Consider the following 27,896-nt stretch of genomic DNA (forward strand, 5'->3'; position numbering starts at 1 on the left):
GAATCGCCGCCGGGTCAGGGCAGAAGGACGTGCCCCTCGACCCTCCTTGGTCTTCTCCTTCGCTTGAGGGCTCCGGCGGAAGCCGTGGGCACGGGGGTCCTCGTCAGGATCAGGGTGCCACTGCCGTTGGTGAGCACACCCCGGGCAGGTGCCGAAAGCTCCGCAGGCTCACCGGGCAGCGACGGCAGCCTGGAGCATCGCCCCTTCCCTCGCCAACTGGGCACCTTCCGGGGAGCGGCAGCCTCGGGGTCAGCACAGCGTCCTCCCGCTCGGGGCCAGGCGTCCTTATGCCTCGGCCCGTTCGGTTTCTGGCAGGCGTCGGCGGGAACCTGCCGGGAGAAGCGGAGCAGAGGGTCAGCGGAGCGGCGGGCAGGAGCTGGCGAGCAGGAAGGAGTTAAAGACAGTGCAGGAGCCTCATTAATCTCGAGCTAATGAGATAGGGAGGCCGGGCCCTGCTGCTGGAGGGGGAAGGGGCTGCCCGCCCGATAGCCCGGCCCTGCGCACCGGATACCGGGATACCGGGACCCCAGCACCCGCAGATAACAGACCTGCGGGAGGGCACTGGGAGAGCCGGAGCCCACGGGGGGCACATCCCCACCCGCGGGCACCGGGTGAGGGAGTGGCAGGCTGGTGGCGATGGCAGCTGCCAGGCCAGCACCAGGGTCTGCGCTGCGCGGCACAGCGGCCCCTCGCCCCACGGGGTCCCGAGGCACGGGGGGACCCGCATGTCCCCAGGGCTCCGGGGCAGCCCCCCGCAGGACGGGCACGCAGAGCCTCGCACCTCGAAATCCCGGCAAACGGGCTCTGCCTGCCGCCGCTGCCAGCCCCCACTCGTCTCCCCTTCCCCGGGGGCCGCAGGGCTGCGAGCGGCCCCACTCTGCTTCACCCGCCGGCACGTTACGGCCCCGCGACATCCCCAGCACCCCGCCTGGATCGCCCCGCAGCACCGAGCCGCCCGCGCCCCAGTGCAACCAGCCACCGGCCCCTGGACGGACAGAGCTCCACCGGCGTGACCTCGCCTGTGCCGAAGGCAGGGAGGGAGCGTGTCGTGCCATGCTGCCGCCACGCTAACGCCACGTACGGGCACTGACTCAGTTGGGCAAACACCCCATTTCTGCTGCCCCGGGGGCCGGTGGAGCACACGCACGCCGGGACCCTCGCAGGGCCAGATCCAGAGGACGTGCGCAGCCCCCGCCGTGGGGGCAGGACCGCTGGCGGCACACAGGAGCCAGCAGCTACGGCACGATCCCGCGAATTCTGGAAAGGGGAACCTGTTTCCAGCGCGGGCCAGTGCCGCTGCCGATTGGGCGGCCAGGTCGGAGCTGCTTCCCCTGTGCCTCGCTGCGGCGGCCGCCGCATCCGCTCGCAGCCCTGCCGCGCTCGGCTCGTGCTACCAACACCCCGCCACCGCGGTGGCCCCGGGCTGCCGGCTGCACCTCCGCCACTGCTGCCGCTCCCTCCGAGGGGAGCCAGCGCCGGGGCGGCCGGAGCTGGTCAGCCGCTTGAGTGCTGCCCAGCCACTGCCTGTGCCTCAGTTTCCCCTCCTCTACCCCCACCGTCTCTATCTTGCCTGCACAGAAGGGACGCCTTGGGGCAGGGACCCTCCCCTCTCTGCGCAGGCAGGGCTGCCTGCTCGGGGCTGCCCGGGAGCAGCGGCCGCTCGCCGGCCACGGCCACGCTCCCCACCGCGCAGCCACGCCGAGCCGCGTCTGAACTCCGGTCCCTGTGCCTGGGGGAGCCACGAGCGAAACAGAGCGAGACTCGTCCCAGGCACGTGCTCCTCTGGCCCCACTGCCGTGGCTCTGCCGTGCCACGAGTCGCCGAATTACTCGGTGCCAGCACCGGCGCTCCGGGAGCGGAGCACTCTGGGCCGTGGCGTCCCTGTGGGGAAGCAAAGGCCAAGCGCAGCCGGAGCCGGCCGGCGTGGCACAACCAGAGCCAGGGGACTGTGGCACCCCAGCCCGGCGGCCGCGGTGACCTTGAGCCGTGCCCCTTTGTCCGTCCCGGCCCCGCAGCTCGGTGCGTCCCCACCGAACGGGCGGCGCGTGGGGGATTTCGGGTGGCGGCGGCACCCGCGTCCCGCAGGGCAGGTGCTCGAGAGCGACAGCAGCTACGCCGGGCTAAAAATACGCGGCGGCGGGCGGGGGTGTGACGGACGGGGCCTTTGTGCCACCGAGGCCCGGCCCGGCTGCGGCTGGACACCCCCGCCCGCTGCCCCCCGACCCCCGGGTGGGCTCACAGCACCCCCTGCGAGGGGGCTCCGAGGGCGGCGCGGAGACTGAGGCAACAGCGGGAGGAGGACGGGGAGCCCGGGCTCGGCTGGTGCCCGTCCCCGGGCACCGACAGGGCTGGGGGCGCCGCGGGGCTCTTCGGGGCGATGGGGCCCCAGGAGGGACCCCCGGGGCGGGCAGGGGGCTCGGCCCCGGGGCAGAATCCGGCCCCGCTCCTGGCAGCACGTGGCACCGGCTGCGCCTCGCCCGGCACCGGCGGACCCCGGCTGAACCCGGGGGGACGCACCCCGCGAACCGGTGGGAAACGGCCGCCTCCAGCACGGAGGGACGGGGCTGGGCCGGGCCAGCAGCTCCCATCCAGCCCCGCACGGAGCCCCGGGAGGCTGCGGGGGGCTGCCCCGGCCGGGGGCTCAGGGCGGCGGCGGCGGCACCGTCCCGTCTCCCCGGGCGAGGCAGAGCTCGGGGGGCTCTAACCAGCCGGGGCAGTAACGCCCGCAGGGGACGGAGGGCCCGGGCCGGACGCGGGGGCGTGCCGGCCGAGCCGGGAGCGGCCGCTGGGGGGGAGCCCCAGCCCCGCGTGGGGGAAGTGGCCGGTAACCGGCCGCGGGGGAAGGGGGCGCCCCGGTTCCGCCCAGCAACCGGCCGCAGGGGTCCCGGCCCGCCCAGGGGACGCGGCTGATACCCAGCCCCGGTCCCGGTCCCGGTCCCGCCCAGTCCCCGAACGCGGGAGGAGACCCCGACTCCCGGTACCGGCCGCAGGATGGGCGGGGCCCCGGTACCGGCCGCAGGGTCGGTGTGGCGGCGCGTCCCCGCTTACCCGATGGAGGCCGTGCGCCGCGAAGCCGCATAGCAGCCGCGGCCGCCCGGGGCTCGGGCTGCGGCGGGGCCGGGGTGCGCTCGGTGCCCGCACGGCGGCTGCTCTCCCCGCGGGCGGGCGGCGGGGCCCGGCGCCGCCCCGCCCCCTCTCCCCATTGGCTCTCCGCGCCCGCCCCGCCCCGCGCTGCCCCGCCCCGCGCCCCCATTAGCCCGCCGCGCCCGCCGCGCCCCGCCCCGCCTCCCCATTGGCCCGTCGCCGCCGCCGCATGCAAATATCGCGCGCGGCGGGGCCGCGGGGCCGGCTGGGAGCGCAGCCGCAGCGCCGCCCCGCGGCCGGGGGCGGGAGCGCCGCCATGCGGGGCGCGGCCCCTTTAAGAGCTCCGCGGCGGCGGCGCGGGGGGGTTTAACGGGGCCGCGGCACCGGGGATACGGCAGCCGCTGAGTGCCGGGGCTGCCCCCCCCGCCGCGTACCCACTGCACTCTCCCCGCCACCCCACCCCGCCCCGGTAGAGGGGCGGGGTCACAGGAAGCCCCGCCCCTCTGACGCCACTTCCTGCGCGGAGCGCGGAGGGTCCGGTGCCGCCGCCGCGCCGGGCCGGGCCGGGCCGGGCAGAGCCGAGCGCGCCATGGTGGTGCTGCGCGGCGGCGCGGGCCCCGAGGAGCCCTACCCGTGAGTGCGGGGCCCGGCGCGGGCGGGCGGGGGCCGGGCGGGCCCTGCCGGGGGTTCGGGGGGGGCTGTCGGCGCGGCCGCGGCCCGTCCGTGCTGCCCCGCCGGGCCCCCGCGATCCCCGTGCTGGGACGGGGCTCTGCTTCTGCCGAGGGGATCCCGGGCGGTGCCGCGCCGGGACAGCTTTTGCCCCGTCGCCCTGGAGCGGGAGAGCGCCGGGACCGGGGACGCTGTCAGGCCGGCGGCCGCGATGGGGGTAACGGGCTGATTAGCGTGTGCCCCGTCAGAGGCCACGGGTGCTCCCGGGGGCACCGGCAGCGGAGGAGCGATGTGCCGCTGGGCAGCCGCGTCCCGGTCCCTCGGAGATCCGGTCCCGGTGGGCTGCGTGCCGGGGCGGGCGGGGGCTGCGGCTCTGCGAGCGGAGCCCGAGCCCACGGCTCCCGGCCGGGGGTAGCGGAGGGCCCGGGTCGGGCCGGGGAGCGGCGGAGAGCGCCCGCCGTGCTCCCTTCACCGGCGCAGCAGAGGCTTCGCCGCGAGCGGCGGTGCCGTGTCCCGCTGGCTAAACGATAAATAACGGGAACTGGTTAAAAATCTTCCGACGGGGAACGAGGGGCCTCTTGTTTCTTGCCTGGAGATGGGAAGTGGAGGAGAAGCCGCTAAACTCTGTGCGGCGGCCCCGGGGCTGCCGGACCCATCCCTGGGGGTCGGTGTTTGCTCTGGTCCCCTGGGAATGGCTCTGCTGGGACCATCCCTGGGGGTCGGTGTTTGCTCTGGTCGCTGGGAATTGCTCTGGTCCCCGGGAATGGCTCTGCTGGGACCATCTCTGGGGGTCAGTGTTTGCTCTGGTCCCCCGGGAATGGCTCTGGTCCCCCGGAATGGCTCTGCTGGGACCATCCCTGGGGGTCGGTGTTTGTTCTGGTCCCCTGGGAATGGCTCTGCTGGGACCATCCCTGAGGGTCAGTGTTTGCTCTGGTCCCCCAGGAATGGCTCTGCTGGGACCCCGCTCCCTCGGGGTGCCGGTGGCCGTGGCAGCCCGGCGGAGCTGCAGCTTGCACGGGAAGGGATCCTGGTGCCGAAGTTCCCGATAAGGGGCTGGAAGTGGGGCTGGTCCGAGCCCGGCCACTCGCTCCTGGTGCTGTAAAGCCCCACTCTGCCGGGCCAGGCCTGAGGTCACCCTCCCCTGCGAGCCTCACGGGTTGGAAGTGAATCCAGCAGCTCTGCCGAGCGACGGTGGGTGGAGGCGGCAGTGCCAAATGGCAGACGTGGCAACCAGGGCGCTGAGGCAGGGTGCCAGACCCGCGAGCACGTGCCAGGCAGCCTCGGCACCACCGCAGACGGCCCTGGAGGCTCCGGGCAGCGAGAGGCATGTGTGGCTCAGAGCCCGTTCCGCTGCCGAGGAGCTGGGACTGTGTCTGTCCTGGGGCCCGAGGAGAGGGCTGGGCCGGGGGCTCCCGGTGGCATGGGGGTGCTCCCACCCTGCTGACACTTGCACGGCTGTTTTTAACATCTCTTCTCCCCCCTCCAGCGGAGGCTGGAGGATGAGCCCTCCCGTTGTCCCACTGCCCCGAGGTGGGGCTCCCCGTCCGTGAGCACAGGCTCAATATTTACTGTGCGTCGCCGTGGGCTCCTTGTCTTGGAAGGGCTTTTCAGCTCCGCACCATCCCGGGGCCGCGCTGGTGAGCCGTGCCGGCTCCTGGCAGTGCCAGGCTCGCAGCTGCCGAGCTCTGTGTACTCAAACCTCCCCGCTGGGGCCGGCAGTAAGGTGACTCCCTCTGTTTATTTTTTTTTTCTAACCACCTTTATATCTAAACTTGATCTGCGAGCGCTGCTCGCTCTCTGTTTGCAGCTGAGGTTACAGCTCCCCACCCGTGGTTAGTCATCGCCGGGGATACGCACCTTCCTTTTATTCCTTCCAAGGCCGCCTCTGCTGCTGCGTTCTCTCCAGCTGGAAGGGGGAGAGGTGGTTTCCCCCCCTCCCAGCAACAGAGACCCCCTCATTGCTCCTGTCCAGGGAAAGGCGAAAAAATTAAAAAAAAAAAAAAATCAAGGCTTTGGCATGGGTGAGCAGCTGGCTGCCGTCCCGGGCTGGGGGGCTGTAATCAGACGGCACAGCCCGCTCTGCCCCGGCTGCTGAGGACGACTGTGCCAGCGCCCGATTGCGGTGCCGGGACTGCCCCGAGCCCCACGGTGCTGGAAAGGAGGGGACACGGTGGGGACAGCCGTGCCTGGCACGGGCACGGCTCCGCGGGAGGGGCGAGACCACGGTGCTGCCGCAGCCGGGAGGCCAGCGGTCAGCCGTGCTGCAGCGGGGCAGCTCCGCTGGCAGCCCTGCCCGAGCGGTCGGGGGGCACTTTGCTTTGGCGATGTTGGTTTTCTCGCCCCCCTGCTGCCGTGCTGAAGGAAACCCGCACAACCCGGAGGGGAAGCTGCAACGCAGAGACCTGAGCGAGTGGGCAAAGAACAAGCGAAAAAATAGTGAAACTTCCTGCCTTGGCGGAGTTCTGGTGAACTTTGAAACCAGAGTGGTTGCGTTAAGCTCCCGGTGAGCTTCTCGCGCATCGCTTGGTTTAATCTTTGCATGAAATCGTCTGAGTTTTATGGTCATTCCTAAACCGTGCATGTGTCTGAGTAATGCCCTGACTGTAGAATTGTTATTAATCAATGCCAAATGCCTTTGGCCGTGCTCAGGAACTGCCCGCTGCCCACTCAGGGTGGTACTGGGGCAGCTGGAGTCTGCTCCGGGCCCTGCCGGCTCGTGGCGTGCCGCAGCTGGTGGTACCATGCACTGGCTGCATACCTGGAAGATGGAGAACTAGCAAAACCAGCCCTTGCTGGGGCAGGGGAGCTCCCAGCTCCGGGGTGGTGGTGTGGAGCAGCCGCAGCAGCGTAACGGTCTGGAGGGACGGGCCAGCCCAGCCAGTAATTGTGTGGCCAGGGCGGGTGGTACCGCCGCCTTCGATAACCAGACGACAGGGCCTGTTGCCAGTCGCTGCCGAGGCCACGTGGCAGGATGGTGCTGGTCGCTCCAGTGGCACACTGGGGCCGTGGTGCTGTGGGTGCCCGGCTGCAGGGGCACGCTGGGGTCCCTCCCCAGCCCCGGCTGCCTGCGGGGCCGGCCAAGACGTGCCTCTGCCTCCATGGAAATGAATCCCTTCGTTTTGCCGTGCGTGCTGGTGGAGTTAATTACCCAGAACGTCTGGCTGCTAATGCACAGCTGCTTTAAACAGACCAGATCCTGGAGCAGCGCGGTTCAGCGGCGTAGCGTGCCGCGAGGCTGTTAGGTGGGACCGGGGGGTGCAGGGCCCCGGGGAGGGGGATGCGGTGCCCGTTGCACTAATGCTGATGCTCTGCCTCCCCCACCATCCCTGCCACACGCTCTCCCCACGCAGCAAGCTGTGTCCTCGCGCTGCTGCAGCTGCCCCAGGCCCTGGAGGTCTCAGGTGGGCTCAGCCCCTCCTGCCGTGTGTCCCTGCAGGAGGATCGAGGACTGCCTGCCCCCGCTGGAGGACTCCCCGTCCAAGAGGTTCTCCCCCTCCAAGCGAAAGCAGTATTACATCAACAAGGCCATCCGCAACTCGGACCTCATCCCCAGGGCCAAGGGGCGCAAGAGCCTGCAGAGGCTGGAGAACAGTAAGGATCCGGGGCAGGGTCTGAGTGCTGACTCTTCCCGGGCTGGGTCTCTTCCCCAGGACGGGCGGCTGCTGCCCCTAAACCTTCCGCTGCATGGCAAGCGGGGAGGTGCCAGGGGCACAGGGCCTCTCTGAGGGCACTGCCTCCCCTCTCAGGGGCTTTGCTCTTTCTTCCTAGCTCGCTACCTGATGACACTCCTGGAGCGAGATGAATGCGGGAGTGATGAGGGAGAGCTCGCCCACTCCGCCGCCCCGAGCATCTTCACCGAGGCCTGTAACAACGAGACCTACGTGGAGGTAGGTGCAGCCCCCCTGCCTGCTTGGGGCTCGCCGGGGAGGCCCTGGCATGGCACGTGCAGTTTTGGCAGTACATGGTGTCCGTACATTGTTCCTTCAGCCCGAGGAGCCCTCTGCCTCCCTGGCCTCAGCTGCTGTGCCCTAGCTCCTGCCCAGTGTCGGAGTCAGGGCTGGCACCTGTGTGCCCAGTGCCCAGCTGCTGCTGCTGCGTGTGCCAGGGGGAGATAGGTCCCAGGGCCCCTGGTCTTGCAGCCTGTGGGGTGGGGGATCTGCACAAACGTGCAGTGTAAGGCCAGGTCCTGCTCAGAGCCTGGCCAGAACAGCTTAGTGGAGGCTTCTGCCACCCCTGGCAGTGCCCCGAGTGCCCCAACCTACAGTGTTGCACCTGACGCTGGGTGAGCTGCAGCACTTCCTCTGAAACGAGCCCTTTGCCAAACGCCCAGTTGCATCACGCTGCCCAGCTGGTGTTGCCATACCAGCTCTGTGAGCGGGTGTTCTGAAACTGTTTGGCACGGGGCTTCGGCTGCGGAGCGACCCGCGCCGTCGGTGTGTGGCGCTCGGCTCGGCAGAGGTTCGAGCCAGGCTTAGGAAGCCTGAGCAGACCTGGGCTTGAGGCTGGGTCGCACGGATGGGCTGTCGTGTCAGCACTCGGACTCCCAGTGACTGTTGAAAAACCACCTTTGTCTGTTGGCTCCGAGCGTTAAATCCGTGTGCCCTCCCAGAGCGGTGACGGACGGCCAGGAGCTGGAGACAGGGAGGAAGGTCGTCGTCGCTGCGGCTGGTGTCCGCCATGGTCTGTGCTGGCTGGGGCAGCGTCGCAGCTGCAGGGCAGCGCCTGGCTCCGTTCCTTCCCCTCTCCCAGCGACTGTTCCTGCCCACCCTGGGGACGGGTGGGTGAGGAGGAGGCTCACAGGGTGCTGGATGGGGCTCTGAGGGTGGCTGTGCACCGCTGGGTGCTTCCTGGAGACCTCTGCAGTGGGGCCCGGTGCTTGTGTTGTCAGATCTGGAACGACTTCATGAACCGGTCCGGAGAAGAGCAAGAGCGAGTCCTGCTCTACCTGGAGGAGGAGGCCGGGCAGAAGCACAGGAGGAAGCTGCCCGTCAAGAATGAAGACAAGTGGAAAGGTGCCGGGAGGGGACACTGGGTGGGGAGAGCCTCTCCCTTGCATGCATTTTGGGAAGGGTGCTCTTCCCCGAGGGCTGCATCCTGTTCCCTGCACCATCCAGTCGCCACAGGGTCTAGGGATGACCGAGCCGATCCCGTGGGTGCTGCAGGGGGGTGGTTGCTTATGCCCAGCAGACCCCCATGGACCCCAGCGAGTTCCTGGGAGTGGTGGGGTGACGGGCACGGCAGCCATCCCCAGTTGCAGACCCCCAAATCTCCGCACCCTCCAAACGCTCCTTTGCTGCAGGGGGGGGGACTTTGTGCAGATCCAGGAGCGGAGGTGGTGCCCGGCTGGGGTCTTTTCAGATGTTTAGGGGGACGTTGGGCTTCTTCCAAGGGCTGATGCCCTGTGGCTGAAGCTGTCCCGTGGGCACTGGGGATGTGGGCCATGTCCGAGTTCCTTCTGTCTTCTCTCCGCCGGCTCCAGAGCACCCTGCCTACACGCCCAAGGAGTGCTTCCAGCGCATCAGCCGCCGCCTGCGCTCCACCCTGAAGCGGGGCCGGATCCCCATGGTGAGCTGGGGTCTGCTGGGGGGCGGTGGGGCCGGGGCAGGCAGAGCTCCGGCCGCCAGCACCCTGCGTGCAGCTTCACCCTGAGCCGCGTCCCCAGGGCTGTCCCCTGACCTCGTGCATGGTCACCGAGCCAGACAAGTGCCGAGTTTCAGATGAGCTCCTGGGGAATGTGCTCCGGCTCTCGTGTGGCCTCTGCAGTGGTGGCCGATTGCAAACAGACATCCAGCTCCCCGTGCAGATGGGTTTTCCTGGCTCAGTTCGGATTTTTCTGGTAGTCACAGGACCCTTTTATGTGGTCGTTTCTCGGTCAGCAGGTGACAGGGGAAACCCAGCGCGTTTCCCCGCAGGGGCAGCGGTGGAGCCTTTGGGGTCGTCAGAGTGGTCTGCTCAAGGCGACTAGGAAAACCTCAAGGGCATTTTGAAAGGGGTCAGACTGCATAAACTGCTGAGCAGGCGATCAGGCCTGAACAGAGAGGCAAGCGTGGCCTCATGCCGCCTGGTCGCGGGAGCCGAGCCGCCGTGCCGGGCCCCTGTGCCGTGCTGCCTGCCCGGACACTTGCTCTCCTGGGCCCCGGGGCGCCTGGCTCCCTGCTCTCTCCTCAGCGGTGCTGTTTTCCTGCTCTGTTTGTTTTCCTGGCTCTAATTAGTGTCTAAAAGCAGCCTCGGCTCCTCCTGCCCGCTGGCTTCTGCTCAATTTGTTCCCAAATGAGACGCACTGCTGCTGCTCGTCTCCGGGGTCACGGCGCTCCGGAGCTGCATTGAGCTGGTCTTTGCCTGTCGGGAGAAAAGGAGATGCAGGGCACGAGGCTTTCCTGGCTGCGCCGCTCTGAACATGAGGGATGATGCCAGCCCTTGGCACACAAAGTACCAAGTTGGCAGGGGACGGATTCTTCCTTGCCTCAGGGGCTGGAAAGGGGAGATGTCTCCTTTCCGTGTGCCTTCCTGCCGTCTTGCATCCAGATGACTTGCCTGGGAGCTGCTGGCGGCAGCTTCTCCGGAGTCGGAGGCCCCGTCGTGCCAGGGCTGTGCGGACGTGGCAGGGGAAGGCGGTGATGGTCACACCGTGCCGTGGCTCTGCCTGGCGCTGGCTGGGGCAGCAGCTCCTCGAAGGGAAGACGCGGGGGCTGCGAGGGGCGCGGAGCTGCGTGGGGCAGGTGGCTGTGCCCGCCTTGCGGCACACGCGGCGAGCGCCGGCTCCCTTTGCCTGGCTCCTGCCTCTCGCCTGTTGCCGCAGGGTCTGAGCAGGGTCCGGCCACCGCTGACAGCCCCTGCCTCTCCTTACAGGGGACACTGGAGGGTCTGGAGGAGGAGCTGCTGGCCTTCTTCTCCGTCACCCCTCACTCCGTCTACACGGCGCTGATGGACAACAGGTATTTCTCCAGCTGGGGCTCTGCAGGTGTCACTGCTCCCCACGGAGCAGGGGCTGCAGTCCTGGGCTGTGCGCGCCCCACGTGCCAGGGGCTGAGCAGACTGCCATGCACAGGCTGCTCTGCCCAGCGTTCTGGTGCCCCGCAGCTGCCCCGGACTGCAGAGGGGCTCTGGGGGCGGAGGAGACCCAGGTCTTGTGAGTCTCCAGCTGGGGACGTTTGCCTGGCCCGGCTCCTGCGGAGCCCCCAAGGGAGGGATGCTCTGGGGGGTCCCTGCACAGGAATTTATGGCACTTTGTGCTCCCCACTTCTGATCCATGAGCTCACAAGATGGAATTGAGGGGGGGCAGCACTAGGAGACGGTGGTCTGAGACACGCCGGCTCTAACCCTGTCCCTCATCTCCCCCAGCTTCGAGCGACTCCTGCTCCACGCGCTCTGCCAGTACATGGACCTCGTCTCTGCCAGTAAGAGCCTCGTGTTTGTTTGTTTTTGTTTTTGTTTTTCCCTTCTCTTCATCGCTATCTCTCCTCCCCAGTGCAGTCTCTTCCTCCCTTCCTCCTCCCGGCCCCACCTTGCGCTGCGGCTCACAGATAACTCTGCTTTCCTGCCTCTGCTGCCCGAAGCTCCCTCGGGAGCCTCGGCCGTGGTCACGCCGCTTCACCAGTGCTGGTGATGGGTGGGCAACATCAGCCGCTGCTGGGGGCTGAAGCCCAGCAGCCAGGGTGATGGCCAGGCCCAGCTCTGCCTGGGGGTGTCTCGTTTGCAGCAGTGCTGCCGTTTTCCCTCTTGGTTCTGTGTTTGGGTGGCCCAAAGCACGAGGCTGCTCGTGGGACTCCCTCTCCTCCCATGGAGAACAGCTGTTCTAGCACCTTGCCCGTGGGTTTCCCTGGAAGTTCTTGTTGCCAAGGCAGGGGAGGAGAGGAGAGGCACCGGGCTCTGTCCCTGCGGAGGAGTCTTCGCTGCCGAGTGTTTCATTAGCAGCTGCTTGTGGAAAACAGCCCGAGTGCACTAATGATGTGAAGTGGAGCCCGCGGTGCCGGCAGGGACGCACGGAGGGGGCTGGGGGGGGGACGGTCGCTGCCTTTGCAGAGTGCGGAGGAGCTTGTGCTGGCTGTGAGCTGCAGGGAGGAGAGGAGGCAGCTGGGCTGGGGAGGCCGTGCTGGGACCCGCGGCCGGGACAGGGGACAGGGCTGTGCTGACTGCTCCCTCTCGCCCCCAGGTTCCGACATCGAAGGGAAGCGCCAAATGAAAGTGAGCAACAAACACCGCGTCTTCCTGCGCCCCGAGCTCCTGCTCTCGGACTACCTGGGGCAGATGAGCTGATGCCCCGATGGCCGCCCGGCCCCTCGCTCAGTGCACTGAAGGCTTCATCTGCTCCGGGCTCTGCCGGCCCCACCGTCTCCTCGCCCCAGCCCGCCGCCTGCCTCTCCCCTGGCCTGAGCGGGGCACGGTGTGGACCACCCTCCCCGAGGAGCTCGTCCCTTCCCCTTTTCCAAGAGCAGGTGCTTGATGCCGCAGAGCCGGGGGCTCACGGCTGTGCCAGCCGGCTCGCAGGGCAGCACCGCGCTCCCCTCGGGGTGCCGGCGCTTGGCATGGCCCTGCCAGCTATCGCCGCGCTCCAGGCGTGAGGCGTGGGCGAAGCAGGTGCCTATCTGTCGTGCTCGCCCTGTTCCCCGGGCTGCGGTGCTGCTTCCTGGCCGGAGCTGCTCTCCCCGGAACTGTTTGTGTGTCTATTTATAGCCCAGGTGCTTTTAAAAATAATCGGGCTGGGCCAAACCCGCCTCCGGCACTGACGCTCGTGGGGTGATTTTGGTCCAGATTTTTCTGCGGTGAAACAGCTCCTGGCGGCCGCTGAGCAAACGCTGAGCGAGCGGAAGGGCCGCGGGGCTGCCGCGTCCCAGCGTGTGTCCGGCACCCACAGCCCCGTGCCACGACGGGATGTTTGAGGGGGCTCAGCCCCTGCCAGCCCCCTCGGGCAGAGTGGGGCGTGGGGAGCTCCCGGGTGCTCTCCCCTGGCTGGTGTTCCGGCAGCGCCCCGTTCCCTACCTCGCACACCAGCCGGTGGCACGCGAGCCCGCGGGCACCGCGACAGATGGGCTGTTTTTAAATGTAATATAGGCTGTTTTTAACTCTGTGTGTGTGTGTGTGTGTGTGTGCGCGCGCGCTGAGGTCTGTCACAGCTGAGCCCGGGTGCCGTCCTGTACCCCCTACCCCGGGCACCTGCTGGAGGTCTCTGCTGGGGTCTCTGCTCTGGGCTCCCTGACAGCAATGGGGACACTGACTGCCCTGAACTGTGGGGACCCCCTGGCTGTCCTTGTGGGGTTTGGGGACCCCCCCCCGGCTGTCCCTGCGGCACGGGGGGAGCCCCCAGCCTGTCCTCGCGCCCTGTTCGCTGTGCGCTGCCGTGGGCGGTGTTCCGGGACAATAAAGTGCGGTGCTCCCACCCTGCGGCTCTGTGTCTGCGTGGGGAGGGGGTCTGGGGGGGCCCCTCGGGAGGGGTCTGGGGGGTCATGGGGGGTGCCCTTCCTGCCCTGCCCGCAAAAAGCTGCTGCGGGTCCCAAAGGTACCCCAAAAATATGGAACGCTTCACGAATTTGCGTGTCATCCTTGCGCAGGGGCCATGCTAATCTTCTCTGTATCGTTCCAATTTTAGTATATGTGCTGCCGAAGCGAGCACGAGTCCGGTTTCCACCCACTCGCTATTTAAGGTTCCACACCTTAAACACCGTAAGAACAGAGTGACTAGTTTGTAGGACGCAAATGAATCCGCTGTGAACCTCCCTCTCCTCCCCACCTTTCCCCCGACTCGAGCATCCTCCCGGCTTTGGCTTCACCAAAATCCACCAAAGCCACCGGTTGGATTCGCTGCCTCTGCCCCGGTGGATTCTGGGTAGCCGTCCATGCAAATCAGAGCCACCGAAGGATGCTCTCTCTCCCGCCCTCAGCGCTGAGGGCCTCCTGCCCGGGCTGTCCGCAGCGGTGCCTGAGCGCGCGGGGCGCAGCGCAGGCGCGCGGCGGGCAGCCTGCAGCGGCGGGGTCCTCGGGCCGGTGAGCGGGGCCGGTCCCGCCGCGGCGTGACGCGCAGCGCGGGACAGGCCGGTACGGGGCGGGCAGCCCCCCCCTGCTCCCCCCACACCCCCCCGGGGCACCGGGGTCCCCGCTTGCCCCCGGGACTGGGGGCTGAGGCCGTTTCCCCGCCCGGGTGCCGGGGGTGCGGCGCGGCGGGGCCGGGGCGGGTGTGGTGGCGGCGGGGAGTCACGGTGTAACCGGGCCTGTGCCCGCGGCCCGTGACTGTGGAATCGGCCGTTTCTTGCTTCCAGGGCGGAGCGAGCGCCTTTTCCCTCCCGGCGGCACGATGGACCTGGCGTACGTCTGCGAGTGGGAGAAGAAGCCGAAGAGCAACCACTGCCCGTCCATTGCCTTGGTGTGCGCCTGGTCCTGCCGCAACCTCATCGCCTTCACCACGGACCTCAGAAACGAGGAGGAGAAAGGTAGGGGAGCCCGCGGGAGGCCGGGTGCCCCCTCCCGGGAGCTCCCAGGGTGTTTGGGCACGTCCTGCCCTGGGGAGCTGCTGGGCCGGGCGGCCCGTGCTCGGCTTTCACCCCAAAGGCTCTCAGCTGCACTAGGAACTTGTCCTCTGCCTTTTCCTTCCGTTCCTTAGGCTTCACGGGTGTTTTGTTTGCTGGGGGATGGTCCTGGGCCCTGCGTTGGCATCTGGTAGCTCACCTGAGTTGCCAAGCACAGTTGTTATCCTGCCCAAAATTGCTCGAATGTCTTCCCCTGCGCCAGCTGAGGCTCTGTGGGTGTAGAAACACCCGCTGGGGGGCTGGTGACAAGGGGCAGTGACTCTCTTCTCTCTTCATGTAGATCTCACCCATATGGTCCATATCATCGACACGGAGCATCCGTGGGACGTCTATTCTGTTAACTCCGGCCATGCTGAAGTCATCACTTGTTTGGAGTGGGATCAGTCAGGTGAGCTTGGATCCTTTCTCCTTACCCCTCCGTCCTGCTGTGCGTGTGTTTCCCAAGTGATGGTACACGATTCATCACGGAGAGGGAGTTTGTCCGTCGCTTCACAGCCGTGAATTGGCTGTCTCCATTCGAACTTCCCTGGGGTGGTTTGATTTCTCAGCTGTTTTTTTTTGGCTGTGCCCCCTGGCTCTCACGAGGCACTGTTGTCGTAGGCTCCAGGCTGCTCTCGGCAGACGCGGATGGCCACATCAAGTGCTGGAGCATGACCGACCACCTGGCCAACAGCTGGGAGAACACCGTGGGCAGCACAGTGGAAGGGGACCCGGTCGTGGCCCTGTCCTGGCTGCACAACGGCGTGAAGCTGGCTCTGCACGTGGAGAAGGTTCGTCCAGCTCTGCAGGCGATCTGGCCGGGATAGCTGACAGAGGACTTGGGAAACACCCGTCCATGTTTCTGCTCACAGCGTCCTCCATGGCCTCGGCCAAGTCGAGCAGGGGAATTTTCCAGTCGAAAAGAAAAATCAGGTTCCTAGTTCCTGCTGAATTTCCGTGGGGGCCGGATGCCTCGTTCCTCTTGGTGCTTTAAACACATCTCCCTAGTCTGCCTGCTTTGATTTCCTTGGCTGCAAAACAGAGATAAATGCGTTTCTTTGCCTCCCAGTAGGAATTCAGAAGAAATGCATCCGAGGTCCTGGGGTTTGATCCAGGGATTTGGGAATGGGACCCATATGTGTGTGGAGATAAGCTGCTCATTTAGAAACATGTCTAATTCTGTCAGACTCAAAAAGAGCAAGTCTGCCAAGTAGAAGTTACCTGCTTAGATTTTTTTAAAACATTAACTCTTACGGTGCCCTACAGAGAGGAGCCTTTCCCTCTCTTTAGTGCTGGAGATCCCGAGGCACAGGGACGTAGAGGGTTGTGCAGCGGGATGATGTTGGAGCTGGCTTTGCCCACAGGAAGGGAGAGGGGATGTCGGTTCAGTCCACACGAGTGAGGCTGGAGCTCTGTGTCCGGGTGCTCCGAGGGCTTTGCCGAGGGGCTGATGTGTTCCTGCCGCCACCTGCGCAGCCGGAACCACCCTGGCGCGGGGGCAAAGGGGCCTCTGCGGGATCATGTGGCAGGGTCGGGGGGGTGGGCTCAGTGCCCTCGTCTGACCCCATTCGGCAGTGGCGTAACGAGGAGAGTGGCGCCGTCGTGAGCGCACTGCGGGCATCGGGGGCAAATATTGTGGTGTTGGTCTTTGTTCGCAGTCTGGAGCGTCGAACTTTGGCGAGAAGTTTTCCAGAGTCAAGTTCTCTCCGTCGCTGACGCTGTTTGGTGGGAAGCCCATGGAGGGCTGGATTGCTGTGACCATCAGTGGGCTGGTGACGGTCTCTCTGCTCAAGCCCAACGGGCAGGTGCTGACGTCCACAGAGAGCCTGTGCCGCCTGCGCTGCCGCGTTGCCCTGGCAGATGTTGCCTTCACTGGTGGGGGGAACATCGTGGTGGCCACATCGGATGGCAGCAGCACCTCCCCTGTCCAGTTCTACAAAGTCTGCGTCAGCGTGGTGAACGAGAAGTGCAAAATAGACACCGAGATCCTGCCTTCCCTCTTCATGCGCTGCACCACGGACCCTGCCCGCAAGGACAAGTACCCCGCAATCACTCACCTGAAATTCCTTGCTCGGGACATGTCGGAGCAGGTGAGCATCTGCTGTTAAAGCAAGTAGGAGTTAGTGAATAGCAAGGAAGTAGCTGTTTGCTCCACCCCACATGGCTCTGGAGGTGAACACTGTGTCCTGCGATGCCCTTTGTGTTTCTGATTGCTGTTTTTGGAAGTGCTGCAGTTTAGCTTGGTGCACTCTGCACTTGAGAGGTCTGGGGGCATAATGGCTGAGCCCTCCAGTTGGAGAAGCAGCCTGAAAAGCCCCATCCTCGTCCTTCGTTAGCCCTGTTACGCCATGCTTTGTGTGTTCTCCGGACCTGGCAGTGTGCCAGGCTGTCCAGGAGGTTCTGGGACGTGAAGTCTTTCATCTCTAGGTCTCAGCTTCAAAGCAGCCCTTCTCCAGAACACTTAGAGCTCTTGATCTGCGTGACTTAATTTAGGTGCTTAACTCCATTTGCCAGGGGATTGATAATGCCGCTCTGGAAAGCTCAGTGGTTCGGCGGAGCCTTGCCTCTCCTCTGTCCTCTGGTCAGCACAGAGTGCCTTGGTGGAGAGCACAGCATCTGCTCTGGCTTCAGAGTCCCTTCAGCTCCTGCCCTTTCCTTTACGCTTAGTTTGTGGTTTGTGTGAGTGGCACCGGCGGGTCGCAGGCTCGCGAGAGGCGAGATTGTGTGTGACGTGCAGGGGCACAGGCCGTGACAGCACATGGCAGAGTTCTGCCTCTGTCCTTCTGCTGGAGCTGGGGACTTCGCCGTTGGCATGCTGCTGATGCAGTCCTCTCCCTGTCGCTAGAGGAACGTAAACTAATTAGAAGAAGGAGCCTCAAAATGGAGGAGAGAGGGAAGGGGGGAAATCATAGAATCCTAGGAAAAACGCGACGGGATAGCGCCTTTCCCTGTGGTAGAGTTTGTGCCTGTGGCTGCAGTGTGGGTTTCTGTTTTGCAGGTGTTGCTTTGTGCTTCCAACCAGAACAGCAGCATCGTGGAGTGCTGGTCTCTGCGGAAAGAGGGCTTGCCAGTCAATAACATCTTCCAGCAAATCTCCCCCGTGGGTGAGTTTCTGCACCAGATACTCCTAAAAATAGGAGCAAGGTCTAAGTGAAAGGGCAAGACAGGTTCTCAAATCCGTTATCGCCTATATGGGATTATCCAGAATCCCATCTTTATTTTTCAGGCGTTCTCAGTCATGTGCTCTGTTCCATCTGTTTGCGTCTTAGGCAACAAATTGCTGGTTTCCAGGAAGTGGTTTGATTGTTGCTTTCGCTCAATAAAAGATATTTTCTCTGTTGTGCCGTGCAACTGCTCTTCCCGCTGAGAACCGAGCGCGCCAAGCCCTGGCAAGGAGAAGGATCGTGTGGCAAAGCTGGCTTAATCCCGCTCCCCAGTCCGCCTGGTTTTTCCACCTGATTTCACATGTAACAAAATCAAATCTATACAGTTTGTTCCAGGGAAACATAAAGGATTGTTGTACATGAGGATTTTTTCAGTCACCACCAGCAGAGCTTTCCATCAAAAGGGATTCAGCAAAACAAGTCGTAGTTTGTACCATTACTGAGATCAGGAGAAAAAAAATCCGAGAAATACGAGGGAAATATACTGGTCTGGTAGGATGAACAGTCAGTGCTTGATCTGTAATCCCACCGAGTTGGGGAGTGTGGGCTGAAATTGGGAGGGGGGTGTATTTTCTGATCTCGGAGAGAGCTGTCTCACTCACTCATTTGCTCGTTTTTCCAAGTTGGAGACAAGCAGCCCATGATACTGAAGTGGCGGATTCTTTCTGCCACCAACGACTTGGATCGGGTTTCGGCTGTGGCTCTGCCGAAGTTGCCGATCTCCCTGACCAACACTGATCTGAAGGTGGCAAATGATACCAAATTCTTCCCTGGGCTGGGTAAGGAGTGTCTCTTGTCTTTCTCCTAAATATTTTGCCTGAAACTTTACCTCCTTTGTCTTTTGGACTGTAGTTGAAGTAAGAAATCAGAACAAACCGTGTAAAATGCTGATAGGAAATCTTCCAAAGACATAGTATTTTCCTGGTCATCCCATTTCATTTCCATGGAAAGAGGCATATCTCTGCGAAACGATGATGTGGCCTCAAGATATGAACGTGCCCGTGAGCCCACAGCCCGTTGGGTGCTGTGTTGTTGCCACATGGGCTCGCAGTGGTGGCGGCTTCCCTGGGCGAGGTCTGGGTTATCCCGGGGGAGCCTCTGGCTCAGCCTCCGTTGCCCTCTCTCCCCAGGTCTGGCTCTGGCCTTTCACGACGGCAGCGTGCACATTGTTCATCGCCTGTCCTTGCAAATGATGGCCGTCTTCTACGGCTCTTCCTCCCAGCGCCCCGTGGACGAGCAGACCATCAAAAGGCAGCGAAGCGCTGGTCCTCTGGTGCACTTCAAAGCCATGCAGCTCTCCTGGACGTCTCTGGCCTTGGCTGGCATTGACAGTCACGGGAAGGTATTGTCCTTTGGCACGGGGAGTGCGTGTGAGCTCTTCTGGGCCAGGCTCTCTCTTTGCCTCTCTAAGAGGCGATGGATTGCTCAGAAAAACGCTGGGAGTGTTACTTCCAGCTGTGTGATCCATGTTAAACACGGAGGGATGTATCCTGTTACTGCAGAAATTGTATCTTTGGGTCAGGAAGGAGGTGCAGTTGGCCCCGTGTTGTTCTGCAGCTTTGCGGAATGTTTTCAACCCGGCTCTTGACAGGGATTTTTCCTTTGCTTCCTCGCTTCAGCTGAGCATGCTTCGCATCTCCCCCTCCATGGGCCACGTGCTGGACATGAACATGTCCCTCCGTCACTTGCTGTTCCTGTTGGAGTATTGCATGGTGACTGGCTACGACTGGTGGGACATCCTGCTCCATGTCCAGCCCAACATGGTCCAGAACCTGGTGGAGAAGCTGCACGAAGAGTATATGCGCCAGAACGCGGCCCTGCAGCAGGTCAGTGGGAGCGGGCGCTCTCTGGCTTACTGGGAGGAGGGAGCAGTCATTACCAGTGCTCGGCAGACAGCTCTGCCTGGCCATGCTGTCTCTGCATGCTCTGCTCGAGCAGTACCTGAGGTGTGGAGAACCTCCACTTAGGCACTAACATTAATGGTTCTCCACCTGTTGGAAACTTCTGGCGAGATGGTAAAGTCTATTTTTAGCCGAGATTGTGGGAACAGTAGCACTGTTTGTACCTGCACGGAACGGTATTCGCTATTCCCGTCACTCCTGTGGCACAATGGGAGAGCAGAGAATAAAGCAGCGTGCTTTAACGAGCTTATTCCAGTTCTGCCGTTCCTGCTGCATTGTTCCTGGTCGATCAGGTCCTCTCCACGCGCATCGTTGCCATGAAGGCATCTCTCTGCAAGCTGTCCTCCAGCACCATCGCCCGTGTGTGCGACTACCACGCGAAGCTGTTCCTCATCGCCATCAGCTGCACCTTGAAGTCACTGCTGCGCCCGCACTTCCTGAACACCCCGGACAAGAGCCCCGGGGACCGACTCACCGAGATCTGCTCCAAGATCACAGACATAGGTACTGATGGCTCGTAACAGCTGGCACTGACTGGTTTGGATTAGATCGTCCCCCTTCTAGCTTTGATATCAAGTGTCATGGTCTCGTAGTAACCCCCTGGGTTTGAGGAAGAGGAAGGTGACCTCTCTTGGTCAGGGGCAGGGGGTGAGGTTTGGATCCGTCTTCTTCCTGAGCCAGGAGATGTCTTGCTTCTGTTTCAGACATTGACAAGGTGATGATTAACCTGAAGACAGAAGAGTTTGTCCTGGAGATGACGACGTTGCAGTCCCTGCAGCAGCTCATCCAGTGGGTGGGAGACTTTGTGCTGTATCTGCTGGCCAGCCTTCCTAACCAGGTGAGAGCCCGGGCTCCTGAGACAGACCGCGAGGAGCCGAGAGACGTGTGTGCAGTGCTCGAGCAGCTTCAGCGAAGTCACGCACCACCCCGGTGTTCCTGTCAAAACAGGCGCTTGGGAGAGGAGCGTAAGAAACAGCAGAAACAAAAAATGGTCCTTTCTGTGCCCGTCTGGGTGTCGGTGCTGGGCCCGTCTGGGTGTCGGTGCTGTGCCAACTGGCAGCCGTGTTCAGAGCAGTGGGCTCAGCAGCTGCATGACTTGTTTGATGGACCTCTGCGTGCCTCTGGCACCACGGCACCCTCTGGCAGCGCGTGCCGCAGGCTGTGTAGCGCTGGAAAACAGGAGAGCTGTCTGCAAAAGGAGCTCAGCCCCCATCTCAGCCGGCCTTTCCCTCGGCAGGGCTCACTGGTGCGGCCGGGACACAGCTTCCTGCGCGACGGAGCGTCCCTGGGCATGTTCAGGGAGCTGATGGTGGTGATCCGTATCTGGGGGCTGTTGAAGCCGAGCTGCCTCCCCGTCTACACCGCGACCTCCGACACCCAGGACAGCATGTCCCTCCTCTTCAGGCTCCTGACCAAACTCTGGCTGTGCTGTAGGTGTTCAGCAGTTTCCCTGAACAAAAGAATCCTTCCTTAGTGGGGATGGTGTGTGAAAGGAAGAATTGCGGGGAGCGATCTCCGGGGGGGCTGTGGTGCTCAGAAAGGGCACGTACCGCTGCTGGTTTATTGTTTTCTGTGCTGTGTTGGCGGGTGGAGGAGGAAACTGTTCTCTTGATCTCTAAATAAGATTTCAAGATCACGCTGGTTCTCTCTCTTTGCTTCGTTTTCCATGCAGGTCGTGAGGAAAATCACATCACGGAGCCAGATGATACCCTGATAGACGAATGCTGCCTCCTGCCCAGCCAGTTGCTCATTCCCAATATCGACTGGTTGCCCATCAACGATGGCATTATCAGCAAGCTGCAGAACAAGCAGCTCGTCCGGCTGCAGTTTGGGAAGGCTCCTGGGCTCGTCGGACACACTGTCTCTTCCCAATTTGATGCCTTTGTCAGGTACAGAGACCTGAACCAAACAGGTGGGGTGGTGAGACGAGGGGGGTCGGGACGCTTCTGCTGCAAGAGGCCCGTGGGTTTGGGACATCTGTGTCTTTTGGCTCGTCCACTTGGTGGTGTGACCCGAGAGCAGTTTGCCCTCTCTGCTGGAATTCATTTCTTAACTTGCAGCGGGCTGGGAATTGAAAGTATTGGAAAGGTGGCAAAGGGAAGGGAACGCTGTGATTAGATTCGTGTCAGCGTGGCCTTGAATCCCGTGGCACTCGGTAGTCAAAGCCTGTGTCATGCTGGCCACTGAAATGCAGCTCACTGTCCTGGAAACAGCTTTCAGAAAGTGACGTTCCAGAAAAGTTCCCTTCCTCCTTCCTGCCCAGGGCGCCCGGACAGCCCAAAATCGATCATCTGCGGCGGCTGCACTTGGGAGCGTACCCAACAGAGGAATGCAAGTCGTGCACCAGGTGAGCGGCGGAGCGGCCTCCCTTCGGTGCGCAGGAGGTCTTGGCAGCAACTCAAACGGTTCTTTTTGTCATTCAAAAGCTCTTTCGATCTCCGTTTGCCATCCTCGCTGGTATCCCAGTAACGTTTGACGTTGATTGTGTCTGCAGGAGGAAATACTGCTTGTATAGCAAGGCTTTCGGGGGGTGGCACTGCCCCTTGCCTCGGCAGAAAACAGTTGTGGTTGTGTCTAAGGCCGTGAGAGTCAAAATCCCGTTACTTTGCCCGGTGCAAAGGCACCCTGGCTCTGGGAGAACTGGCTGCGTTCAGCATCGCCGGCGGTTGAACCGCGTTTCATTTCAGGGCTGAGTCGTGTGTCACGGAATAAATACGGTGCTGCTCCAACGGCAAAATCCGACAGCGCCAGGCTGCACGGGTAAACGGAGACCAGGATTTGGCCCGCAGCAGTCGTTGGGTGATGAGGGATCCCCAGCGTGTTTTGCAGGTCTGGTCTTTAAATCAAACCACCTGCGTTCTTGGAGAGGGAATAACCCCAGTGTCTGTGGTGCCATTTTTGGGTCATCTCTCAAGCTGGGTTTGTGGTTTAAGTCCCTTTGTGCTGTCCTCTTCATCCACCCTCACGAAAGAGCCTGGATTTCAAAATAATGGTGCAGGGAGCAAACATCCATCTAATCATGTGATTGAATTAGCTTGAATTATTGGTTTTAATGGAAAGTCTCTGTAGCAGCTCGGTGTTACAGGCCGGCTGGCTGCTGGTTTATGTGTAAATAGCAGCTGGGGCTGTTGTCTTGCAGCCAGCCTCTGTTCCAGGGCAACCTCTGGTTTCACATCATTGCTCGCCTGCTTTCAGCTGGTTTTTGGTGCTCACAAACATCACCTGCAAATGACAAAAGCTGGTTTCCGCCTCGGATTCTGTGCTCCCTGCCTGATCCGTGCAGATGCCCGGTGGCACTGGCTTGTCTCCTGGGTTTCTGTGTCTCCTGGGCCTGGCTGCACGTCTCCCTCTCTCCCCAGGTGTGGCTGTGTCACCATGCTGAAGTCACCAAACAAAGTCACTGCGGTGAAGCAGTGGGAGCAGCGCTGGATCAAAAACTGCCTGTGCGGGGGGCTGTGGAGGAGGATGCCCCTCAGCTACTCCTGAGCACACCTTCCGCGGGGCACAGCGGGCACCGAGCCGGGCAGCTGCACCTCCCTGAGAGGTGCCCGGGACAAAGGAAGGGCAGCTCCTCTCTGAGCCCGCTGGAAGCATCACCCAGTGCTGCCAGGCTGAGTGGCTGACTATGGTGCTGCTGGCTTCTTGCATTGATCTTTCTACCATAAAAAAAAAGAGGGGAGGCAGCTCTCCCTCTGTTACAGGGAAGAGCTGGGAGGGAATGCCCGACGGTTCCCTCTTGACACCAGCTGGGAAGAGGGATCCCTGCTGCCTTCGTCTGGGCTGAGCAGGCGGAGCGGCTGGGCCCTGGCGTAAGCCGGTGGCAGGTGGTGGCAGCTGGGGGTGAGCAGACACCGGTATCGCGTGCTCATCTTGTGCTCCGCGCTGCTGGGGAGGTGCAGCACGGGCTGGTCACTCCGTTACGCCTGAACTTCTCCATCCTTTGAACTTCTCCCTCTGACGGGATTCACCATTGTAGGGATCTGTGTTCTAACGGAGCCATTTCTTCCCCCTCCATAGGGGCAGGGACAGGAGGGCGCTGCTGCCTGGAGCAAACCCCTCTGTTTGGCTCTCTCAACCAGCAGCTCTTTTGTAAATAAAAGTTCTCTTAATTTTGTACAGAATGTTTGGTTTGTTTTCAGAACTTCAGCGGTCTTCCATGTATCTTTGGTCGTCTAGCGCGTGGCCGGGATGGTTCATGTACGAACAGAAAAGCGGGAAAGGCGCTGAATGGGAAGGGGAAATTAATGTTTTCAGGTTATTATGGACATGAGAGGAGGAAACACCAACTCAGTAGGATTGTTGTTAGGTCTCCAGCTTTGGACAAAGCCAGACCCTTCGGTGTGTTTGAGGAGGAGCACCCCTGGTACAGCTCTGCGCTCCCGAGGGTGGGTGAAAATCCCATCGACCTTTCGACGATGCTCAGCTGCTGCCTCACCGGGTGCTCCTGTTTGCCCGAAATCTGGCAAACTAACGGTGCTCACGTCGCGTCTGCTGAGCGCGGCAGCCCTGGCCCTTCCTCCAGGTGGGCGACGGGGGGTGTTGGGGTGTGCTCACTGCGCTCTAGGGCCCTTCGGGTCTCCGGGTGGGATTTTAGCCGTACGCGGAGAGCCCTCGGGATGGAGCCGACTTACAGCACAGCGTCGGGACTTCCAGAGGGCTCCGGCTTTCCCTGGGCGCGTGGCTGCTGGGAGCCACCGCAGGGAAGGACCTGCCCACCGGTGCTGGGGTGCTGGGGGGGCACACGGCCACTTGGCTCTGGGCTGGAGCTCGCGGGGGAGCTGCCAAGGAAGAGCTGCCCCACGCTTCTGCCACGATGGACCCAGGCTGAGGGTGCTCAGCACCTTTAGGGAATCGGACCGAAACGTGTGCGCTTGGACAAAGCACAGTGGAGATGCCCGGAGCTGATCTGGGGCTCGGCCAAATTCCTGCCCAGCCGGGAAACTTCTGGGCATCCCCAGAGACCGTTTTTACAGATTCCTTCCCCTCTGGAACTGCATTTTCATTTATTAGTGAAAAATGGAGCTGAGGCAAAGAGCTTGTCTCTCAGCTCTGCTTAATGCTTTGCTGTATGGAGCTGGTCTCTGCCTCACTCTTCCCCTGGTAATTAAGGAAAATCAAATGGCTAATTAGGAAACTACAAATTCTTGTTAAAGCTCTTCCCCTGTAAGTAAAACTGTAGTCGAGCAAGCGGCCGCTCTGCCAGGGGATGGATGCCCACTTCCCTGCTTCGCCTCCCTCCTGCGGTCATGGAGGGGGGGACAGGGGTGATAGTGGCGGTGGGGAGCATGGGGGGGCCCTGGCCACGCCGTCCCCATGGGCTCAGCATCCCCTCACCTCGTGCCCAGCTCCTCCCAGCACTGCCCACACCCCCGGGCAGGGGGTTCCCACACAGACCCCCCCCCCCACGGCCCTGGCAGCTCTGCAGGAATCGTCGTGGCTTTATTGCAGCGTCGTGGTCAGCGTTACAGGCGCGTTCAGCAAAGCCCATGGTTTGTGCCAGCGTGGGGGGCTGTGCCCCCCTGCTCTGCCCCGGCTGGGCCCTGTGCTTTGCCAAGACGGTGCCATGGCTGGGGACCCCCTTCCCCCAGTATCCGTCCAGTTCCCTGGCCCAGCCCTCCTCCTGGCGCGGGGGGATGCCCCGCAAGCGGGTTGGGGCAGCGGTGGGAGCCCCTGGCCCCCGGCGAAGCAGCTTTCCCCGAGTGGCAGCGTGGGCGCTCAGGCGGTGCTGGCGGCAGCGAGCTGGGGGGCGGCTCAGCGGGGGTCCCCCTCCCCAGCCGCGGAGGCCATGACACTGTCGATCCAGGCCGCGTACGGGGCGATGCGGGTGTAGATGGCGGGTTTCTTGTAGTTGCCGCAGACGCGGGAGCCGGCCGTGACCACCCCCTCGGCCACCCCGCTGCAGACCAGGGGGCCGCCGGAGTCTCCCTGCAGAACCAAGGCTCATTGGCACTGACCAGGGACCCCGGGCAGCACCCCGGTGCCGGGGGTCCCCACCCGACCCAAGGCTCCACGGGAGACAGAGCTTCAGCCCCCGGGTGCTCTCAGCCACGGGATCACCTGTGGGTTGGGGTCAGTCCTGTCCTCCCTCTCTCTGCTGCCAGCCCAGACCCCCGGCTCTGCCAGGATGTGGTGGGGCAGGTGGGGGGCGGTTTCAGCGTGGCCCCTGGTGTCCTGGCAAACCCATCAGTGGGTGCCCTCAGGGAGCGCTGGGTCATGCCCGTGGCCTCGTCCCTCTCTGCAGGCTCACAAGAGCCACTTTGCCGTGGCGGGCACAGGGCATGGAGCCCCATCGCCCTGGGAGTGCAGCCCCACACCCTCTTCCGGGACACAGTTATCCTCACCCACCCCCTCCCAGACCCCCGAGGGGGTCGGCAGCCCCAGCCCGTGGTTCCGTGTCCGGGAAAGGAGGGGGCGGGGGGCCGGGGCGAGCGGTACCTTGCAGGTGTCCTTCCTGCGGGAGTCGGTGCACATCATCTTCTCGGTGATGGTGTGGTCGTGGCGGGTGCGGTGGTTGCAGACGTCGCGGCTGATCACCGGCCGCTCCACCTGCTGGAGCTTGTCCGGCCGGCGGCCGCTGTGGCTGATGGTGCCCCAGCCCGCCACCGCGCACACCGTGTCGGCCGCCACGTCCCGGTCCTCCCGCTGGATCGGCAGCACCTGCACGTGCGCGTTCAGCTCCGCTTTCTCCTCCAGCTGCCGCAAAGCAGGAGAGATCCCGGGTCAGCGGGGCCGGCTGTGGCCTGGGACCCAGCGGGGCACGGCGAGCCCAGCCCCGATGCCAGGACTGCCGCAGCCTCGATCGCGCTCAGGCCTTCGTCTTCCGCCCGCGGCCCCGGGATGCAGCCGGAGGCGGGAGCTGCAGCCACGAGAACTGCAGCATTTGGACACAGCCCAAAGGTCTTTGTTGGGGGAAGCAGGGACGGTGCGGTGGGATGGGGAAGGAGGGACGGGGGCACCGAGCAGCCCCAGCCCGACCTCGAGGGTTTCCTCCCACCGTGGCTGGTGACCCCACGGCTCCGAAGGGGCAGAGGGATTTGCAGGAGCGGGGCTGTGCCTGGCAGAGGGGAGGAGGGTCCCGGCCAGGGTCCCGGTGGTTCCAAGCCCACCTGGAGAAGGAGGAGGTCGTCCTTGTTGTTGTGGATGTTGCTGCCGGGGTGGGGGATCTGGGCGCGCACACCGGTACAGGCGTTTGTTGGGGCTCTGGCTCCGTGAGCGATGTGGGCGCCCAGGAGGACCTGGAAGACTTTGCCATCCCTGGAAGAGAGGTGGGATGTGGGGGCTCTGCCCACCCCATGGGATCTGCCCATGGAAATGGGGTGCCAGAACTCCCTCCACGGGGTACCAGGAGCTCCTGGGGGTCCTGCAGCCCCTGCCCAACCCTCACTGCAGACCGGAGCAGAGCCCCAGTGCCCCGATGCCGGGGCTATGGAGCAGGTTTGGCCTGAGGCCAGCAGCCCCCCCCAGCACAGAGCAGCCCCTGCGGTGGCTCCCGCCAGCACTCACGTCTCCTCGGCGCAGTGGGCAGCGCTCAGCACCCACTGCTCGGCGATGAGGAAGCCCCCGCAGACGTGCTGCCCATCCAGCTGCAGTGAGGCCATGTACGGCCTCAGGTGGGGTTCGGCCTCGTAGCCCCCCAGGATCCGTCCCCGGGGCTGCCCTGTCGAGGCAGGAGAGAGGCCAGATTAGCCAAGCATCGCCCCAGGGGCAGGGTCACCCCACCAGTCCCCTGCTGGGGTCCCCCCGTGGGCCACAGCAGCGCCTGGCTGCAGATGGAGACAGAAACTGGGGGGGCTGGACAGGAACCCCCGTGATGGGGACGTTGCTGCCCCAGCCTGTCCCTGTCTCGGGGTGCCGTGGGCAGGGGGTGCACTCACCATCCACCATGGCCCCCGGCAGCAGCAGCAGAGCGAGGACGAGGATGGGAGCGAGACTCGGCCCCATGGCAGCGCGGGAGCCCAGTGGTGCCCGGCCTGGCCGCGGGGTCGCAGGGCTCTGCGGGGCAGACGCTGCTCGGCCGCGGCCGGAGCTGGGACTCGCTTTTATGTCCAGGTTTGGGGCGGCGGGGGGGCAGGAAGGGGGAGCGGGGGGGTTTCCGTAGCGTGGGCTGAATGTTTTAAATATTCAGCTTATGAAAGGGGTCAAGAGTTCCCGGCACAAACAGCGCGGGAGGAGGAAACAGCCCGGCCCAGCTGCCGGCCCTGGCACCCGCTGCGCCCCGGGGATTTCTGCCGTTGTTTTCAAAGCCCAAACCGAATCCGGCGCTTGGCACGTGAAGGCTCCGGCACATGCGGCAGCACCCGGGCCTGGCCCCAGCCCCCCTTCCCCCGGACCGGGGACCCCCACCCAGCTGCCCGATGGGTGCTGGGTGGCGGCTCGGTGGGTGTCCCCCGTGGGTTTGCCCTTGGGCTGGCAAGGACGAGGACTGTGGGGTCGGGGTCCCCAGGACCTGGCAGGGGGCCCCATGGGAGACCTCTGCCCCGAGGGGAGCCCCTGCGAGGGCTGGGTGCCGGGGGCGGTGGCAGGGATGCGGCCGGCAAGGATGGCGGGGGGTGGCAGGGATGGCGGCGGCAGCCCCGGTC

General features: G+C 63.7%; 3 protein-coding genes and 1 non-coding gene across 6 annotated transcripts; 2 read left to right on the forward strand and 2 right to left on the reverse strand.

Moving 5' to 3' along the window:
• Window positions 1-3,669: 3,669 nt before the first annotated feature.
• R3HDM4 (R3H domain containing 4) lies at window positions 3,670-12,048 on the forward strand. Of its 2 annotated transcripts, XM_086627726.1 has the most exons (9): window positions 3,670-3,717; window positions 7,190-7,344; window positions 7,522-7,640; window positions 8,642-8,765; window positions 9,078-9,085; window positions 9,235-9,318; window positions 10,603-10,688; window positions 11,095-11,150; window positions 11,906-12,048. In XM_086627726.1, the coding sequence occupies exons 1-9, from the start codon at window positions 3,674-3,676 to the stop codon at window positions 12,007-12,009; spliced, it is 780 nt and encodes a 259-aa protein (XP_086483852.1). In that variant the 5' UTR covers window positions 3,670-3,673; the 3' UTR covers window positions 12,010-12,048. The 2 variants fall into 2 exon arrangements, with proteins under 2 accessions (XP_086483852.1, XP_086483851.1); XM_086627725.1 differs by lacking the exon at window positions 9,078-9,085 and having other exon boundaries at window positions 9,233-9,318.
• Window positions 12,049-13,256: 1,208 nt separating this feature from the next.
• On the reverse strand, window positions 13,257-13,363 carry LOC147526797 (U6 spliceosomal RNA). Its single transcript, XR_015222910.1, has one exon. It is a non-coding gene; the product is annotated as a U6 spliceosomal RNA (small nuclear RNA).
• Window positions 13,364-13,760: 397 nt separating this feature from the next.
• MED16 (mediator complex subunit 16) lies at window positions 13,761-23,438 on the forward strand. 2 transcript variants are annotated; one of them, XM_086627688.1, is made up of 15 exons: window positions 13,761-13,785; window positions 14,007-14,177; window positions 14,554-14,661; window positions 14,874-15,043; window positions 15,911-16,342; window positions 17,251-17,356; window positions 18,040-18,195; window positions 18,547-18,758; window positions 19,036-19,242; window positions 19,611-19,821; window positions 20,022-20,155; window positions 20,555-20,747; window positions 20,990-21,206; window positions 21,581-21,664; window positions 22,677-23,438. In XM_086627688.1, exons 2-15 carry the CDS (start codon window positions 14,042-14,044, stop codon window positions 22,801-22,803), a joined length of 2,493 nt encoding a protein of 830 aa, XP_086483814.1. In that variant the 5' UTR covers window positions 13,761-13,785; window positions 14,007-14,041; the 3' UTR covers window positions 22,804-23,438. The 2 variants fall into 2 exon arrangements, with proteins under 2 accessions (XP_086483814.1, XP_086483813.1); XM_086627687.1 differs by lacking the exons at window positions 13,761-13,785; window positions 14,007-14,177; window positions 14,874-15,043 and having other exon boundaries at window positions 14,582-14,661.
• Window positions 23,439-25,068: 1,630 nt separating this feature from the next.
• On the reverse strand, window positions 25,069-27,258 carry LOC147526798 (complement factor D-like). Its single transcript, XM_086627633.1, has 5 exons — window positions 27,192-27,258; window positions 26,821-26,974; window positions 26,424-26,571; window positions 25,753-26,010; window positions 25,069-25,242 (listed from the first exon to the last, which is right to left on the reverse strand). The coding sequence occupies exons 1-5, from the start codon at window positions 27,256-27,258 to the stop codon at window positions 25,069-25,071; spliced, it is 801 nt and encodes a 266-aa protein (XP_086483759.1).
• Between the last annotated feature and the right edge of the window lie 638 nt (window positions 27,259-27,896).

This window comes from Tauraco erythrolophus, chromosome 28 (genome assembly GCF_009769465.1).
Source record: "Tauraco erythrolophus isolate bTauEry1 chromosome 28, bTauEry1.pri, whole genome shotgun sequence".
NCBI lineage: Eukaryota > Metazoa > Chordata > Aves > Musophagiformes > Musophagidae > Tauraco > Tauraco erythrolophus.

What these genes read in the sequence shown, in the direction of transcription:
- R3HDM4 (XM_086627726.1), top strand. Translation starts at nt 3,674, where the DNA reads ATGGTGGTGCTGCGCGGCGGCGCGGGCCCCGAGGAGCCCTACCC. An exon ending in ACAACGAGACCTACGTGGAG is followed by an intron (nt 7,641 to 8,641) that starts GTAGGTGCAGCC and finishes TTGTGTTGTCAG; the next exon opens with ATCTGGAACGACTTCATGAA. An exon ending in AGCGGGGCCGGATCCCCATG is followed by an intron (nt 9,319 to 10,602) that starts GTGAGCTGGGGT and finishes CTCTCCTTACAG; the next exon opens with GGGACACTGGAGGGTCTGGA.
- MED16 (XM_086627688.1), top strand. Translation starts at nt 14,042, where the DNA reads ATGGACCTGGCGTACGTCTGCGAGTGGGAGAAGAAGCCGAAGAGCAAC. An exon ending in CCAGCAAATCTCCCCCGTGG is followed by an intron (nt 17,357 to 18,039) that starts GTGAGTTTCTGC and finishes CGTTTTTCCAAG; the next exon opens with TTGGAGACAAGCAGCCCATG. An exon ending in AGAACGCGGCCCTGCAGCAG is followed by an intron (nt 19,243 to 19,610) that starts GTCAGTGGGAGC and finishes CTGGTCGATCAG; the next exon opens with GTCCTCTCCACGCGCATCGT.
- LOC147526798 (XM_086627633.1), bottom strand. Translation starts at nt 27,258, where the DNA reads ATGGGGCCGAGTCTCGCTCCCATCCTCGTCCTCGCTCTGCTGCTGCTG. An exon ending in GCCGGGGGCCATGGTGGATG is followed by an intron (nt 26,975 to 27,191) that starts GTGAGTGCACCC and finishes CTGCCTCGACAG; the next exon opens with GGCAGCCCCGGGGACGGATC. An exon ending in ACGACCTCCTCCTTCTCCAG is followed by an intron (nt 26,011 to 26,423) that starts GTGGGCTTGGAA and finishes GCTTTGCGGCAG; the next exon opens with CTGGAGGAGAAAGCGGAGCT.